General features: G+C 42.5%; 1 protein-coding gene across 3 annotated transcripts in view; it reads left to right on the forward strand.

The window, feature by feature from the left end:
* Nucleotides 1-14,174, forward strand: part of LOC107556701 (regulating synaptic membrane exocytosis protein 1-like) — a 114,818-nt gene that overhangs the window by 46,566 nt on the left and 54,078 nt on the right. For all 3 annotated transcript variants that reach the window (XM_016239871.1, XM_016239872.1, XM_016239873.1), the window contains one exon: nucleotides 4,339-5,204. In XM_016239871.1, coding sequence (XP_016095357.1) covers nucleotides 4,339-5,204 — 866 coding nt within the window. The remainder of the gene's footprint in view (nucleotides 1-4,338; nucleotides 5,205-14,174) is intronic.

Consider the following 14,174-nt stretch of genomic DNA (forward strand, 5'->3'; position numbering starts at 1 on the left):
CAACTAACGCTAGATAGGCGTGTAAAGTGTAACTTTCTAACCTCTCCTCTCTCTCTCTCTCTCTCTCTCTATCCCCGTCACCCCTGGTGTTACTTCCTGTTGATGCCATCACAGGTCCCTACCCACAAACTGTAGTTTAACTTGTGTTATTGTTTATTTTTGTTTTGACTTTATTCTACCTCTTTTTAATTTTATTGCATTTATTTACATTTGTTTAGCGCAAATGTACCAATTCAGCTAAATTGATTTGTATTAAATTTGAGATTTAATTAAATCAAATTTTTATTTAAACGTTCTTAGAATTGACAAGACAGTTGACCCTGAGAGGTCAGCTAAATATCTACAGCGGATCTAAAATATTCATAATTAATTATAACTAGTTATGGTTAATTATTCATATTTCCCATGAGCTGAGTCGCTACATCAATATGCAGTATTTCCTCTCTCAATCAGTAGAAAATATGGTTAACTCTCGGTCATGCATGAAAAAAAATACTGTCATGTACCGTGAAACCGGTATAATTTTGAAAAATACCATGATATAAATTTGTGGTCATTCGCCCAGCACTACTAGGTATCGTGAACTAACAATGAACAATAAAAAAAAATTTCTGGAAGCTACTTTTACTTTTACAATACTTTTACACTGTCTTTTACACTGATACTTTTGCAATGTCCACGGTGAAAGCCGGTCTGGCGATCCACAGCTCGAAGTTGATGTATATCCTCAGCGACCAGCATGGATCAGCTCTAGGCATGACGAAGCGTCCTCTTTTGGAAGACCAAACAAAGTAGTTTCGCTTTCACAACGAAACACACAGCGTCTTCACGAAATGGAGGCAGCAACAATACTACAGCGAGAATAAAAGTTACACCTTCTTTCTTTGCGTGAACATTTGGGCGGCATTATGCAAATCTTCCCACATCGAGATGTAGACATTGTGGGGGCATGTTAGAATGAGCCATTTTAGGTAGGCGTGGTTGACTCTTAACTTTTATAAAGAATATCTCTTTGGATTTGAGACTTTAGTCTTTGCAACTTTACAGATCTCCTTTATGCACCAAGAGCTTGTATCACTTCAAAGAGAAAGGACCAATTTAAATCGCATCATATGACCCCTTTAAGGTTTTATCATGATAGACACCGATTTAATTGCGGTGACACACAACATGCCTTCATGTTCAAATTAAATAAAACGACTTCTCATAAAGAACAAGAACATGGTATTAATTTTTTAGGGGTGGGAGAAAAAATCGATCCATCGATGCATCTCGATTCTCTCTCCAATGATTCTGGATCGATTCTGAGATTTTCAGAATCGATTCTGAGCTTAGTTTTTAACCAGATGCACGATGACGCTGAGTTTGCTTTAGAAACACCCGTATTCTGCTTGCTTCCAATTCCTCACACACATACACCACTCGAACCTTCCGTAAAATAATCTTTCATAAAGTTTGGAAAGGTTGAAGCGAATTACAAGGACATTCACGGGCTTCATTGCACCAGATGCACCGTTAGCGATGCACACTTTGTTTGATGTTACACTTGAAGTGTGCTGTCTCGCCTGTCGGTATTTTCCTTACAAATGCTCGACGAAGTCATCATTTATGTGGTTTGGAATGCAGTGGACTTGTATATTTAAAATAGGAACCTCACTAACAGAAGAATGGTTTTATGACGCAAAATGAATGTAAACACAGCCAGTTATGTCTTAAGGGATTAAACGGACAGGACAAACCACATTACTTCTTATATTTCAAAAGAGATACGTGCGTGAATGCAGCTTAAAAGATATCCCAATGTCTATGATGTCATAGTAAAAAAACAACAGTAAAGATGAAGAAAAATCACTCACAGTTCTTGAATGGAAAACGTTCAGGTAATTTTAAATACTGAAAGCACTCTTTGTTTATTGTTGTGGTAACACTTTACTTGAAGGGGTGTGCATAAGACTGACATGACACCTACATAATCATGACATGACACATGTCATGAATATGAAGGTTTTTTATGCATGTTTAAGGCAACTGTCATTAAGTGTCATTCACTCAGTTATGTAATTTTTAATGCAAAGATGACATTGTTTGAGATGTCTTTGTTATGGGCTATGGTTAGGGGTAAGGGTAGAGGTAGGGTTAGGTCAAATAATGTCATATTTGCATTAAAAATTGCATTTCATGATTATGAAGGTGTCATGTCAGTCTTATGCACACCCCTTCAAGTAAAGTGTAACCGTTGTGGGTTTATATTAGTTTAAAATTCTTAACATAGCCTATAACTGTTTTAATTTTTTTTTCAATTTGTAATTATTTAAAAAAGTTAACGTTACTTAATTACTTATGTAAGGATATGTAAATGCACATGTAGATCAAGAATCATTCTGGAATCGGATCGTGACTCCCAGAATCGGAATCGGATCGTGAGGTGACTAAAGATTAATCACTCACAGTTCTTGAATGGAAAACGTTCAGGTAATTTTAAATACTGAAAGCACTCTTTGTTTATTGTTGTGGTAACACTTTACTTGAAGGGGTGTGCATAAGACTGACATGACACCTACATAATCATGACATGACACATGTCATGAATATGAAGGTTTTTTATGCATGTTTAAGGCAACTGTCATTAAGTGTCATTCACTCAGTTATGTAATTTTTAATGCAAAGATGACATTGTTTGAGATGTCTTTGTTATGGGCTATGGTTAGGGGTAAGGGTAGAGGTAGGGTTAGGTCAAATAATGTCATATTTGCATTAAAAATTGCATTTCATGATTATGAAGGTGTCATGTCAGTCTTATGCACACCCCTTCAAGTAAAGTGTAACCGTTGTGGGTTTATATTAGTTTAAAATTCTTAACATAGCCTATAACTGTTTTAATTTTTTTTTCAATTTGTAATTATTTAAAAAAGTTAACGTTACTTAATTACTTATGTAAGGATATGTAAATGCACATGTAGATCAAGAATCATTCTGGAATCGGATCGTGACTCCCAGAATCGGAATCGGATCGTGAGGTGACTAAAGATTCCCACCCCTATTCTTTTTAATGAAATATCAATGGTTATATAGGCTAATTATGCATTCTTTATAGCAACTTGTTTACCATATTCTTCATTATTTCAAGCAGACATATTTATTTATATAATTAAATTTAGATTAATCTTTAGGGCTACTAAAGTTTTTCAGTCAAGAGCAGTGCATGATTTTCTGTCTTTCTTTTGTTGCTTGATTAACATCAATGACTCGGACAATAGCAACTAAATTAGGCTGCTGTCCCTTTAAGACCGGATGCACTGATGTACTGATACACGTTCTCCCTGCTGTTTACGTTTACTTCAGATGTAATTAACTGTGTTTATGTGAAAACTCGTCAAAACTGACAATTCGACATAATTTTGTGTGTAATTCTCCTTTCATGCGACGCGAAAGAGTACTCATGTGCTGTGAGACGCGCTTTCCGTGTGTATGCTTCAGTCTCTGTGCTCAGAAATCAGGACCGAATTGAGTTCTCTCTTGCGTCGTCAGATTTATCCATATGTCTGCTCTTCTCTTTCTCCCATATATTGAAATTTTTGAACGTTGTATGCGACATGCAGCAAGTGTATGTTAGCTCATGTCCCTCCGGTTCACATGTAAGTTACGCATCTAACCTCCGAACCACGGATATTGGAACCACACAGCAGATTCATTCTGAATGAATCTCTTCCGAAATCGTCCCTCCCTAACATTTTCGTCTAATTTTTATTCGTTGACGAAAATGTCAATAGATTTACGTCATAGCTTTTGTCATTCAAAAAGAGTTTTAGTTCGTTATTGTCTCGTTGTCGTTGGTGAAAAAAATTATGACGAAAGTTATTCGTCAACGTAATTAACACTGGTTCATACCAAATGCATTAACTAATGTTAGCTATTGGACCTTGTTGACATGTTTTTAAGATAGCATGTCACATTCTAAGCAGCTCCAGGGTTGTGTGAAGCAATCCTAATTGTAGAGAGCTTCGCTTCATTAAGGCCAATTAGTCGACTAGTCATTGGGTTCCCAGAACTGAATTGTCAAAATATGTGGTGTTACATACCCATACTGTCAACATACAGTTTGTCTATTTTAAGCTGGACATTTCAACAAAATCTGTTCATCTGTTTTCAACTGGCAGTATGTGGACTGCAGCTCTTGCCTTGTAATCTCTTTATAAGATGACGTCTGTTGCTTGTGTTCCTATTTATTATACAAATAACTGCTATTGCAGCAGTTGTAAATGCAAATTGGCTGTAATACTTGGAAATTTCAAATGCTATATCTGACACTCTTTCCAATTTCTTTCTAATCAATAATAGGAAGAGACCTGTGTCCCTGCACGAGCAGAATGGAAAGGTGATTGGACGTGGAGAGAGAAGGCGAGGCCCTGGCCGGTTGTCATCACAGGCCTCTGAAGACCGAGCTCCAGGTGAGAAGCGCGACAGCAGACGACTGGAGAACTGCCACTCACAGGAATACCCAGAGAATGAGCCCACCCATCCCGAGAGGCGAAGGAGACAGGAGGACGAAGAGCGGGAGCGTCAAAGACGGGAGGAGGAGTACCAGACTCGTTACCGCAGTGACCCGAACCTCGCCCGCTACCCTGTAAAACCACAGAAGGAGGAACAGGAAATGCGTATGCATGCCAAAGTGTCCAAAATGCGTCAGGAGCGTCATCACAGCGACCTTGCCATCAACGAAGTTGGATTGATTCAAGATGGGAGTGAGGCTGCTGGAAATCGCATGAGCAGGCAACGAATAGCTAACAATGACAACCACAAGGCCCTTTTAGAAAACCATCGAGCTTATTCTATGGACAGGACCGTGGGGGGTGGTGTTGGGGGACAAGGACCCCTTGCTAAACAGGCCCCTCAAGGGGGCCCTGCTGGGCCCACAGACCTCAGGGACGAACATGACTGGGGCCCAAAGGGGCATCTGGAACCGGGGTCCGCAGCTTTTCTGCACAGAGCTAAGCGGGAAAGAGCTGCAGAAATAATGTGTAAAGATTCTTCTCTTAGTTCGGACCAATCTGAGTCGTTACGGCCACCTCCACCTAGAGGCTATAGACCCAAACGAGGCCTCAACAAAAGGCAGATGTCCATCAGTAGCTCGGAAGAAGAGGGTGGCTCCACGCCTGAATACACCAGCTGTGAGGATGTGGAGATCGAAAGTGTTAGTGAAAAAGGTAGGTGATCTTTATGTAGCTAATTTTATTATCAAATAGCCACAAATTCACAAAATCTCTCATTTGCATACCCCAGTACAGTGGTAAATGTAGTGCAAAGTTAACATTTTTATTTTAAATTGTATATTTTTTAGAGATTGTGGCAGCAGTAGGTGTAAACAGATTGATGGTCTGTGTATTAATATACTGAACAAAATTATAAATGCAACACTTTTGTTTTTGCCCCCAATTTGAGAGAAATAGGCCTTTTGTGTACATAGAAAAAGTCTTAGATCTTTGAGTTCAGCTCATGAAAAATGGGGGCAAAAAAAAAGTGTTGCGTTTATAATTTTGTTCAGTATATGTGTCGTGTGCGATGCTGTTTTTATTATATTATTATTTTTATTACATGAGGGTATTAAAGTAGGTGTTCGAAACTAAAATGAAAAACGTCTCCGGGTTAGGCATTTAACCATGGTTCCCTGAAGGGAACGAGACGCTGCATCGAACGCTATGGGAACGCCTTCAGCGTGACCATGCTCTGAATCACATGTGTAATCAGCCCAATAGATGGGCAAAATGTCACGGGTGGGTGACGTAGAGACCACGAAGCTATAAAAGTACGTGCGGTGGAACCGGCGTCAGCCTCTAGGAAAGAGGCAAGCGCCTGCAGGGATGCTGGAAGTATGGAACTGAGACGCAGCGTCTCGCTATGGGAACGAGTATGCCCACACCGCCAGACTTACAAATCCCTGCCCAGTGTGGAAGCTAGGGCGAGAGAACAGAAGAGCCCGGAGTGGCTCGCATATCTAGGCCATAGAACCTGACAAACGTGAAGGGTGTGGACCAACCCGCAGCGTTGCATATGTCCTGCATAGACACACCTGCACTCCTAGTTGAGTGAGCCTTGACCCCCAGAGGTGAGGGGAGATCAGAGGACTTGTAAAAAATGGAAATGGCATTCACTATCCACCGATTGAGGGTTTGTTTTGTAGCAGGAAGACCTCTCTTAGTGGGACCGTAGCAAACAAGCAGTTGGTCTGCCCTTCTCCACAGGGCAGTTCTGCTCACACTGGACACATACAATTAAGCTTCTGCTGGTCGGGCTCCCGGAAGGGAGGAGGACAGAAGGCCTGAAGTACGACAGGCCGTGGTGCAGAGGAGAGGACTTTAGGAACATAACCCGCTCGAGGGTAGGGAAAAGCTTTGGCCAGACCAGGAGCAAAGTCGAGATAGGATGGGGCCACTGAGAGGGCCTGCAGATCCACAACTCTCTTTAGAGAAGAAATCGCCAGAAGAAAGGTAGTCTTTATAGTGAGATAACGACCAGAAATCTCTTCAATAGGCTCGAAGGGAGGCTTACAGAGAGCTTCTAGCACCACAGCCAGGTCCCACGTCAGGACACAAGGTCGTACCGGAGGCCTCAGCCTCAGCGCACCATGGAGACGTGTCTGCCCACTGACTGGCCACCAATAGGGGTGTGGTAGGGCGCAATGGCTGCCACGTAGACCTTTAGTGTGGAGTGGGTCAACCCTGCGGAAAATCAGGCCTGCAGGATCTCCTGAACTGTACCAACCGTGTAGTTAGCTGGGCCGAGCTGGCAGTCTCCGCACCAAGAAGTGAAATTTTCCACTTGAGGGCATACAGTTTCCTCTGGATTGAGCTCTGGATTAGAGAATGGTCTCAACAACCTCGGTTGAGAGACCGGAAGCTACGAGTTGTGCCCCCTCAGGGGCCACACTCATAACTTCATAACTGTGGCTATGGCCACATCTGTACCATAGCATCCAGCCCCAGTGGAGCTGGATGAGTCAGAGAGAACCAGAGGGGACAGTGCGATGTCGTATGAGTCGCAAACAGGTCCACCTAAGCCTGGCCAAAAATTCTCCATATCTGCTTCACCCCCTCGGGGTGAAGCCTCCACTCCCCGGGCCTTGGCACCTGCCTCGATAGGATGTCTGCTCCCATATTGAGATGTCCAGGGATGTAAACCGCTCTTAGAGAAAGGAGCTTCCCTTGGGCCCACACAAGGATCTGGTGCACCAGCTTGTACAAGGGGCGCGAATGCAGACATTTTTGGTGGTTGATATAAGAGACCACCGCTGTGTTGTCGGTGCGCACCAACACATGATGATCTCTTAGGTCTGGGAGAAAGTGTTTCAGTGCTCGAAACACGGCCAGCATCTCCAGGCAGTTGATATGCCAAGTTAGATGGCGACCGCTCCACAGACCGCGGGCAGGGTGGCCACTCATGACCGCACCCCAACCGGTGAGGGATTCATCCGTCGCTAGCATTACGCGGTGACAAGGAGCTCCCAGCACCGGGCCCTGAGACAAGAACCAAGGTTTCTTCCACATGTCTAAGGCATGTAGGCACCTCCGCGTGACCTTGAACATGCGAAGCGTGTTTCCCCACGGGGAGATGTACTGCAGTCTCATGTACTGCAGGCCAAAATGTATCACATTGGCCGCAGCTGACTTTAGACCCAGCAGTCTCTGAAACTTTTTGACAGTGAGTGACTGGCCTTCTCTCACTCTCTTGACTGCCATGAGGATCAAGCAGGGGACAGACGTGCCTGCATTGTGGTTGAATCCATCACCACGCCCAGATAAGTGGTCCTCTGTGCTGGAGAAAGCACACTTTTCTTGCCGTTTAGTTTTCTTTCATGTGTGCAAGAACGACATCTCGATGTCGAACCGCCACCAATCGTCTATATAATTGAGTATGTGGATGCCCTGGAGTTGCAGGGGAGTAGTTTTCACGCTGCAAAATAGTCTACTAAGGGAATCAGTCTCTCGAGACTGACCTTTGGTGTAGTCAGAGCGGCTAGCTCGGTGCCCTGAAATGACGAACTAGCTGCTCTAGAGACCTCCATAGAGGTAGCGAGCCTCTAAGTACCACTACATTTCCGGGCGGTAGCTGAGAGAAGAGCATGCGGGAGACCGCTGCACCCTGTAACATTGGCAGGGTTGGCAGAACGATCTCCTGAGGGCACTGAGGAGAGACAGGCACCGTGTAATGCGGTGAACCCCGCTCTTCCCCAGAGGGGCCTGCCCTCAGAAGTCCTGAGGCACTGGCGTCAGGACTTCTTCGTCAAGGACTTCTTAGCCTCCAGAATAGTTCTTAGATATGGCTTATACTTTGAAGCCCCCGACCCAGAGCGCTGTTTAGACCCCTGGTCCCGATGCGGGGGTGCGCGAGAGGTGTCGCTTTGTTTTTGGGCCTCCCTGTACGAGGAGCTGGTACACGGAGGGGGCTGCTCCCGCCCGGCAGCCCCCAGAGCTGAAGAGCAGCAAGGGAGGAACCGCTGAAATGCCACCGCTTCTTTACGAGCCTCCTGGTACCTGTCGACAACGGAGTTGACGGCGTCGCCAAACAGGCCACAAGGCGCAAGCGGGGCATCAAGGAGGAAGACCCTGTCCTTCTCCCTCATATCGGACAGGGTCAACCACAGATGCCTCTCCACTGCCACCAAGCTGCCATGGACCGGCCAATAGCGCCGACGGTCTCCTTGGTGGCGCGGAGAGAGAGGTCAGGGGTTCTCCTAAACTCTGTAATATTCTCAGAATTAACCCGTTTAATCCCACCGTAAAAAATGTTTTAATTTATAAAGCTCTAAAAACCTTACTGACTGATGTTTTAGAGCACTTCCTGCAAATATGGAAAAAATAAAGGGTCTCAATGAAATATGTGCAGTTTCACATGATTAGTGCAAATTTTCACATGACCAGAGCAGTTTATTTCCTGTTTGCACCTTGAGAAGATGATAACTGCATCAAAGCTCCAAAACAAAAGTCTAGTAAAGTATGTTAACATAAAGATATGACAAAGATTTTTGGTACACATCTTTAAGGTGTCTAGTATTAATATATGAATTCACATATATTCAGTTTTGTTGAGTGTGGTTATAGAACGAGTAAACATGTTGATGGTCACAATAGTGACCGGTGGGATAACAGTGAACTTAGGTTTACAATATAAATCCAATTGCAGTTGCTAGTGAAAATTACACTAAAATGTTGCAATGACAAAATATTGCACTAAATTAAAAATTCAAATGTTACAAAAAATGTACAATATTGATGTTGTAATACTGGTAGCACTAATATAAAAATTTTATGTTATATTTTACGAAAAAGTAACAATTTTAAAATGCGTTGATGGTTGAATTTTTTTAGTTTTTTATCTCAGTGGTCCTGTCAATCTTGCATTAAGTTTTTTTATGCATAATAATAATAACCCTAGAATGTGATCAAACAGTTTAAAATAGCTGGGCTCACCTTAGCTGGGCTAGTACAATAGCAGTACTCGCCTTATCCCACCGGTCACAATTGTGACACAATTTTTCACACACTTTTCAAAAAATAATTCAAAAAATAATTATTGATTATTTCAAAGGGTTACTAATGACACATCATTTGGATATTTTCATGTCTGGGAAAAATTTGTGATTAAACGGGTTAAACTCCTTGCCTTCATCCAGCTCTTTAAACAGGTCGGCTTGGTACGCCTGTAACACCGCCATGGTGTGCAGACATGCACCAGCCTGACCTGCTGCCGCATACCCCTTGCCCACCAGTGCTGAAGTTGTTCACAGCGGCTTGGAGGGCAATGCCGGAGCCTTCAGGGATGATCATCTGTTCAACCCGGGGCATCGCCCTGTAACCGCGCTCATTCAATCCCGCAACATTGCCATAATAGTCAGAAGCGGGGATGAAGAGGCGGGCCGAGAATGGCCTGGCTCACGACCTCGACACCTCGGTGTGGAGATCGTGGAAAAAAGGCTGGCGTGGAGGTGTGGAGGGGTGGCCTAGTCTGCAGAAAGCGTTCGTCTAATTTACTTTTCTGCGGTTCGGCCTGTTTCTTGGCCGGCCAGTCGATGTTTAACTTGGCCACAGTGCAAGTTACCACCTCCAACAGCTCCTCGTACTGGGGTGATTGAGGGAGTGAATCCTCCTCGACGCTCTCCAAGTCAACCTCCTTGGAGGAAGACAGGCGGAGTGTCGAGCTCGCTCCCCGGGGGGAACAAACCGCAGAACGGGCTTCCGATCCCAGAGAGCGGGCGCTGGATCTGGCAGGTGAGGAAGAAGATAGGGTCTCGCCCGTCTCCATTCCCTCTACCAGATCCATCTGCGAACCCCACGAGTGTAGCTGCCGCTCCGCCTTGGTGGAAGCGGGGCCAGCACCGCGGGGAACACTGGTGAAGACTCCCTCCTCGAAGAGAGCATTCCGGGAGCGAAGCGTACGCAGGGGAAGACACTCGCAATGCGGGCAGTCGGCTCCCTCGACCCTTCGCCTCCCTTCGCTCCCAAGCAGACCACGCACAGACTGTGTGCATCCCCGCTCATAATGTAACGCGGGCAGGGAGGAACACGCAGCCTATAACGCGATCTGCTTTCGCCCTTCAAATGTTTTGTCTTAGCCTCAGCCTTAGACATAGTGTAGCTTACTGGGACAAACAACACCAAATAAGACTCACTAACAGAGAGTATGTCTGACACAACACAGAGCGCTTGCTGAATGTCAGAAAGCTGACGCCGGTTCCACCGCACGTGTTTTTATAGCTTCCTGGTTGCTACATCACCCGCCCGTGACGTCTCGCCCATCTGTTAGACTGATTACACATGTGATCCAGAGCGTGGTCACACTGAAGGCGTTCCCATAGTGTTCGACGCAGCTCGAGTTCCTGAAGGGGAACTGTCTTTTACTATGAAAGTTGATTTTCTTAAATGCAATATTGTCCAAAACAAAATAAACAGTGCAGTTAGGAGAACTAATTCAATATTAGTCCAGATATATAATATACTACAGTTAAATTTTTTATGCAACGAATACTTATATTCACCAATATATATTGTTCAAAAGTGACAGTAAAGACATACAGTATATTACAAAATATTTTTATTTCAAATAAATGTTCGTTTGAACATTCTTTTCATTTAAGAATCCTGAAAAAAATGTATCATGGTTTCCACAAAAAATTTAAGCAGCACAACTGTTTTCAACATTCATAATAAGAAATGTTTCTTGAGCAGCAAATCAGTATATTAGAATGATTTCTGATGGCTCATGTGACACTAAAGACTGGAGTAATGGCTGCTGAAAAGCTATGCTCTTTATTCTGCTCTCTCTCTCTCTCTCTCTCTCTCTCTCTCTCTCTCTCTCTCTCTCTCTCTCTCACACACACACACACACACACACACACACACACACACACACACAAGAGTTTCAATATTTCTCAAAGTGCCTTACAATACACAGAAAATGCCAACCAGGAATAATTCAACAGTAAACTGCTACCCCAAAAGTCGCCATTTGGATTCAAATAAGGAAATACTGAAGAGCTCCCTCTCTCTCTCTCTCTCTCTCTCTCTCTCTCTCTCTCTCTCACACACACACACACACACACACACACACACACACACACACACAAGAGTTTCAATATTTCTCAAAGTGCCTTACAATACACAGAAAATGCCAACCAGGAATAATTCAACAGTAAACTGCTACCCCAAAAGTCGCCATTTGGATTCAAATAAGGAAATACTGAAGAGTCTAGGATTGGAGCAGTGATTAATACTGTATGTTTCAGGCATGTTGCATTTTGCAGCAGCTCTTTTAACCCTAACTGATGCAGTGCATAGCTTTTCACGTGACGTTGGTCACGTGACGAGAGTGATGCGAGACACTATGATCCAAAAGCGCACGTTTTGTTAATAAAAGTTTAATTTCTTTTTAATTAATTATAAGCGAGTTTGTCTTTATTGTTGCTGTGTTTTCATAAAAAAAATAAAAATAAAACAATGAACCACAAACTATAGCATTTGTTTTAAAAGAGGGAAAATACCTTATTTATTTGGGTTACAATGCAAGTAGGCTATATCTGTCTTATTCATTTTGTTAATAAAAGTAAGATGTTTAATATAGGCCTATGCGAATTTGCCATTGTACTATTTTATGGCTGATGTATTTTAATTAATAGGCTAATAATGAACCACAAACTACGATCGTTTTAAAGAAAGGGGAAATCCTAAGAACGTTTATTTATTTGTGTTACAATGCGGGTAAAACATATTTCCCTTATTAATATTGTTAATATAAGTTCAAAGTTTAATATAAGTGAATTTGTCATTGTAGCTGTTTTATTGTATAGCCTTTTTTATTAATAATAATAATAATAATGAGCCAAACTAAGAAGCATTCGTTTGAAGTAAGGGGGAAATCCAAAAAAACTTGTATTTATTTGTTACAACGCGGGTATGTCTTATTCATTCTGTTAATAAAAGTGTTATGCTTAATATTGCCATTGTAGTATTGCTGATGTTGTGTGTGGGATTTTTATTTTCATTAAGAGTAATACTGAATCAACCTTAAGCATTAATTTTGTTCCAAGAATTGGAAAGATCTAATGTTCAAGATCAAAATAAGTGCTGCAGATGTGAGAATGCGAGATTGGTTGCTGCTGAGGTAAATAGACGCTCTCGAACTTTCTCTGCTGTATCTTTGCAATGGCTGTAGAAATGGTCATTAATTCTTGATTTGGGTATGGCACAGACATGTTACAGGTAATAATATGATCAAAAAGTCATGGCAACAAACGAATTCTTAAGTCAGTTTAAGTTGAAACGACTTTCACATTTGATTCAACTTAATTCATGTTTTACTTTTGATTATCGTCATTGTAGGCTTAGGCTTCTTTTTTCTATTAATTTGAATGAATATAGTTTTATTTATTTTTTGTTACAAAATGTTAATTTATTTATTTTTAACACCGCACCCCCAGGCAACCCCCCCTCATTTGTTTCTTGGGCTACACACCAGGGGGTGCTGCAGCACCCTCAGCACCCCTACTTCCCGCGGTAATGCCAGCACACCCCAAAGACTTTCAATGGAGTTTAGGTCAGTACTCTGTGGTGGCCAATCTTGCAGAATTTGAGCCTGATGAATCTTTGCATTTTCATCCTGGAATATGGACAGGGCTATGTCTTCTGACATGGTTGTTTGAAGAACGAAAAGCTACACACTGCATTAATTATGGTTTAAAGAATTGTTGCCAAACATACAGCATGCCAGAAACATGTTAATTACTGCGAACTATATGCTTATTTAAATCCAGACAGTGATTTTTCTGGCCAGGCAGTGTATATTAATCTCAAAGTTTATAACTGTTACTTTTGCATAAATTATCACATCAAAGCCATAAATAGAATCATGTTACATACGTCATTGTAGCTGTTCAACCATGATGTGTAACCATTATGATCAGTCCTGAGTCTGAGGTCTGAGGAAACAAACCCTGCTTATTCATGCAGTGAAACTGCATTTGTTTATTTGGAACGTTATTAGGGCACCAGATTTGGGAATTAGGTCAGCAGCTCTCTCACATAAAACCGGCTTTCGTCAGCCCTGGGATGCAGCATGTTCCATTTGGGGACTTTTTCATATTCATCTTTGGGTAACTCAAACCCATTCCAGCTCTGAGTGTGATTATGCTTTGGCTCTACCCATTACTATCAGCTGCTGGCCACAGGGTTTTGAAAGTCCCTGGCATGATACCTTTGTATGTTATCAAGCTCTAATTTTGTCAAATTATAAAAAAAAAAAAAGTTAAAATATGATTTAATTGTGTGCACTTACAATACAAAAAAAAAAGCTTACTGTGAAATTAGCCCTAGCAAAACAAAGGAATTTGCCATTGTATTCCTAAATGTACTGTCATTTTCACCATAGAATGCACAGTATATAATTTAAACACAGTATATAATTTGATTTGATATAAATTATATTGTAGTGGAATTGTTTGTGTGTTTTAAGAGAGTTTAAGTTGAAAAAACACCCTGAAGCCACGTGCAAACATAATGTCCCCTGTCGGACCCCTCGGCCTGATTGCAAACATGTTCCAACCTGAATCTGACTCGGGTCATTTCCCAGTGCCATCCTCCCATCTTCTCTCTATCACCCCCCCCCCCCCCCCCCCCCCACCCCCCCCC

Source organism: Sinocyclocheilus grahami, unplaced genomic scaffold (genome assembly GCF_001515645.1).
Source record: "Sinocyclocheilus grahami isolate Dianchi unplaced genomic scaffold, SAMN03320097.WGS_v1.1 scaffold576.1, whole genome shotgun sequence".
NCBI lineage: Eukaryota > Metazoa > Chordata > Actinopteri > Cypriniformes > Cyprinidae > Sinocyclocheilus > Sinocyclocheilus grahami.